Raw genomic sequence first — 3,344 nt, 5'->3', positions numbered from 1 at the left:
GACACAGGGACAGCTCACGCAAGGGTCTTACCCACGTGAATCCCACTGTGGCACAGGCTGGGATGGTCCCACTGTGGGTAGGGCTGGGATGGTCACACTGGTTCCAGCAGCACAGAGCAGCAGTGCAGAGCTGGGGCTCCAGAGCCATCCTGGGCACCCCTACCTCACCCCACACGGGGGTGACAGGCAGGCACTGGCCCATCAGAAAAATAAGGCTTTATTTTCCAAGCGGCTGCACGTGCACAACCAGCATCCCCAGGGCCACTGTCCCCCCGGAGCGCCTCGACGCCGGCCGCACACAGGCCCCTTCCAGTCCAGCCCCGGGGCGCGGGGACCCCCTCCCCGGCCCTGCCCCGCGTGGGCAGCCTCGGCCACGGGAGCGTCCTCCCGCCCCCCTGCAGGCTCCAGGGCCAGTGTCGGTGTGCTGCCAGCCTGGGCTCGGCCGCTGCCACCTCAGGTGAGCAGCTCCCTCCCTCCCCGCTGCAGTCTCTGGGCTGGCGTGTGCGGGCTCCGTCTGCCTCCGCCGCTGTGTCAGGTGGGCGCTGCCGGAGCCCGGCTCATCTCCGCGACACTCGCAGGGGCGTCACCCCTCGCACCTTCAGGCAGTTGCCCCCGAGGTCCCTCCGACTGCCCTGCAGAGAGAGGAGGGAGAGCTGCAGGTACCGTGGGGTGTCTGGGTAGGGGGCACCCCGCTCCTGCCCGCTGCCCACCACACCGACTCCTCCATGGCGACCCACTGTGAGATGGACAGTGGCTCAGTCCTGGGGTGGCTCTGGGCTGCCTGGAGTGGACAGACAGACAGATGGGGCTATGCCTTACAAGTGGCGGAGTGTGTGGCTGAGGTGGGTGCTGTGGTGGAGCCCTCCAAGGCGGGTCCCCTTGGCCTTGTCACCCTGCAGGACACAGCCCCCATGGCTGCTCAGCACCACAGGGCTCAGACCTGTGGCAAGGGCCAGTAGCACCCCAGGACAGACACACGGCCCCAGACAGATCCACAGCCCTGACAGACAGAGTCCAAACTGGGATGGGGAGACTCAGCTCTACCTCAGAGTTTATGAGAACATCATCAGCCCAGTACTGCCCAGTATAACCCAGCACGGACCAGCATGGTCCAGATTTAACCCAGAACATTCCGGTATAACTCAGTGCAGATCAGCAGAGCCCAACAGAGCCCAGTTCCAACCCAGCCTATTCCCAGCCTTGCACAGCCAAGCATGGTCCAGTACAGCCCATTTCCAGACCATTTCCAGCACAGCACAACCATTTCCAGCCCTGCCCATTTCCAGCCCTGTACAGCCCCTTTCCAGCCCAGCCTCAGGGCTGGGATGCAGAGTCAGATCCCAACCCAGCTCCCCCCACTGCCCTCCAGCAGGAGCTTCCCAGCCCCAGTGCCTCCACAGAGACCCCTGGGGACCCAGCACTGTGCCAGACCCCCGGCTCCAGCCCCAGGAAGCAGCTCAGAGGATCCCAGCTCTGCCAGGGACCAGGGCTGCAGGACCCCAGGAGGGGTGGAGAGGCTGCTGAGGGGGGCAGCAGGAGCAGGGGAGCAATTAAAAATGGAGCAGCAAAATGTGAAAAAGCTCTGAGGGCTGGCGTGTGACCCATGGCTGTATTGCTTGGGGTCACACATGGACATCCTGAGGGTCTGTGGGGACAGCAGCAAGTACAGCAGCCCCTGCTCACAGCCCTGCCAAGGGATGTCCAAGAGGTCGGGCAGCTTCCAGCCCCTCACCCTGCACCCCATATCCTGCACAGCTATTCCTGGGTCAAGCACACCCTGGCACGGGCAGCAGGGTGGCTCACCACAGGAAAGGTGTCCCTTGAGCCACAGGGTGCTGGGGGGAATCAGCTGGGTGGGCAGGACAGGGGTGCTCTGCCATGGCCCAGCTCAGCTGTGTGGGAGCTGTGCCAGTGCTGCCAGCAGATCCTGCATGGGAACACTGGATGGGGAGCTCTGTCTGCGCCCCCTTGGGGAGTGTCTGCTGGGCTCTTCCTGTCCTCATCACATCAGGGAGCTGCTGGAGTAGCCCTGCTGCAGTGCTGGTGGGCTGGCAGGGTTGGGTATGGAGATGGGGATGAGGACGGGGATGGGGATGGAGAAGAGGTCAGCCAGCGAACTCTAAGCCCCCCTGGGACAACCAGTGCCGCCAGCTCCGGGGTGACTGTTTAACCCCTGAGACCTCCCAGCCCGGATGGACGTGGGGGAGCAGCCCAGCCCTCTGACGTGAGCAGGAGCTGTAGGCGTGTGGCTACAAGCAGGATTTGGCCAGGAGCAGCCAAAACCTCCAGTGGTGGCTGAAGCCAGAAGCTGTGGTTCTCACTGAGCCATGCCAAGTCTCCTGCCCCGCTCAACCCAGACAGGGTCTGCTGCCCCCCATCCCTCGGGGACATGCTGAGCCCCCTGACCCGCTCAGACCAGCAAGGGGAGGAAGAACCCTAACCCATCCCAGAGCCCCGCTCACCCCTTTCCGCTGGTTGCTGAGACAGAAGGTGCAGATGCTGCGGGGCTGTTTGCTGTCCAGGTCGCCCTTGGCGCCATAGATGGCACTGAAACAGGGCTGCCCGTCCTCGCAGCCCTCGCCCAGCAGCAGCACGTTGGCCAGGTGGGAGATGTAGCTGGAGGCCAGGCGGAGGGTCTCGATCTTGGACAGCTTGCGATCCACGGGCTCGGTGGGGATGAGGGTCCGCAGGGCGGTGAAGGCCGTGTTGACGCTCTGGGTCCGGTCCCGCTCCCGAGCGTTCGCCGCCTGCCTCTGCTTCACCATCACCATCGGGCCCGGCTTCCGCGGCAGCTTGCGGCGAGCCTCGGCGCCCTCGCAGCAGCCGAACGACTGGTCCGACGTGTCGCTCTCGCTGCGGTTCTCCTCGTCCTCCGAGAGCATGCTGAGGTCGGGGTAGAGCACGCGGGCGGCCACGGGGCGCAGCATGGTGAAGGCCATGGCGGGGTGCCCGCCCGCACCCCCGGCCCTGCTGGGGGCACCCCCCGGGCTGCGGGGAGCCTTCCCCCGCCGGCACAGCTGCGACGGCGGCTCCGGGCGTCTTCCCGCTGCTGCTCCGCCGCGGCAGCTGAGCAGGGCTGGGACGACTGTCTGCAGGGGGAATCGGGATTTATACGGCCGGGGAGGGGCTGGCTCCGGAGCCCACCCCCAGCCGGCCCCCCGAGCTCCGGCCAGCGGCCCGTGGCCAGCGGCCAGCGTCCTCACCCCAGCCCTGGCTCTGGCCGCTGGCCTGGCCCCGCTCCGGCACGCTGGCCTGGCTGCGGGCACCTTGACCCCGGGTCATGCCCGAGGTGGTAACTGAGCCGTGGCAGTGCCCGGGGCGCTGTCCGACAAGTGCTCCCTGTG

General features: G+C 66.3%; 1 protein-coding gene across 1 annotated transcript; it reads right to left on the bottom strand.

The window, feature by feature from the left end:
- Window positions 1-408: 408 nt before the first annotated feature.
- Window positions 409-3,069, bottom strand: TCF15 (transcription factor 15). The gene is made up of 2 exons (XM_030963391.1): window positions 2,463-3,069; window positions 409-632 (listed from the first exon to the last, which is right to left on the bottom strand). The coding sequence occupies exons 1-2, from the start codon at window positions 2,937-2,939 to the stop codon at window positions 558-560; spliced, it is 552 nt and encodes a 183-aa protein (XP_030819251.1). The 5' UTR covers window positions 2,940-3,069; the 3' UTR covers window positions 409-557.
- Window positions 3,070-3,344: the final 275 nt, after the last annotated feature.

This window comes from Camarhynchus parvulus, chromosome 20 (assembly GCF_901933205.1).
Source record: "Camarhynchus parvulus chromosome 20, STF_HiC, whole genome shotgun sequence".
Classification (NCBI taxonomy): domain Eukaryota; kingdom Metazoa; phylum Chordata; class Aves; order Passeriformes; family Thraupidae; genus Camarhynchus; species Camarhynchus parvulus.
The sequence above is the reverse complement of the archived record's forward strand: the minus strand, read 5'-3'. Positions and strand labels throughout refer to the sequence as shown.

Excerpts from the sequence above, each read along its gene's own strand:
- TCF15 (XM_030963391.1), bottom strand. The coding sequence starts at position 2,939 with ATGGCCTTCACCATGCTGCGCCCCGTGGCCGCCCGCGTGCTCTACCCC. Across the intron at positions 633-2,462 it reads TCAGCAACCAGCGGAAAGGG|GGCAGTCGGAGGGACCTCGG; the intron begins GTGAGCGGGGCT and ends CTCTCTCTGCAG.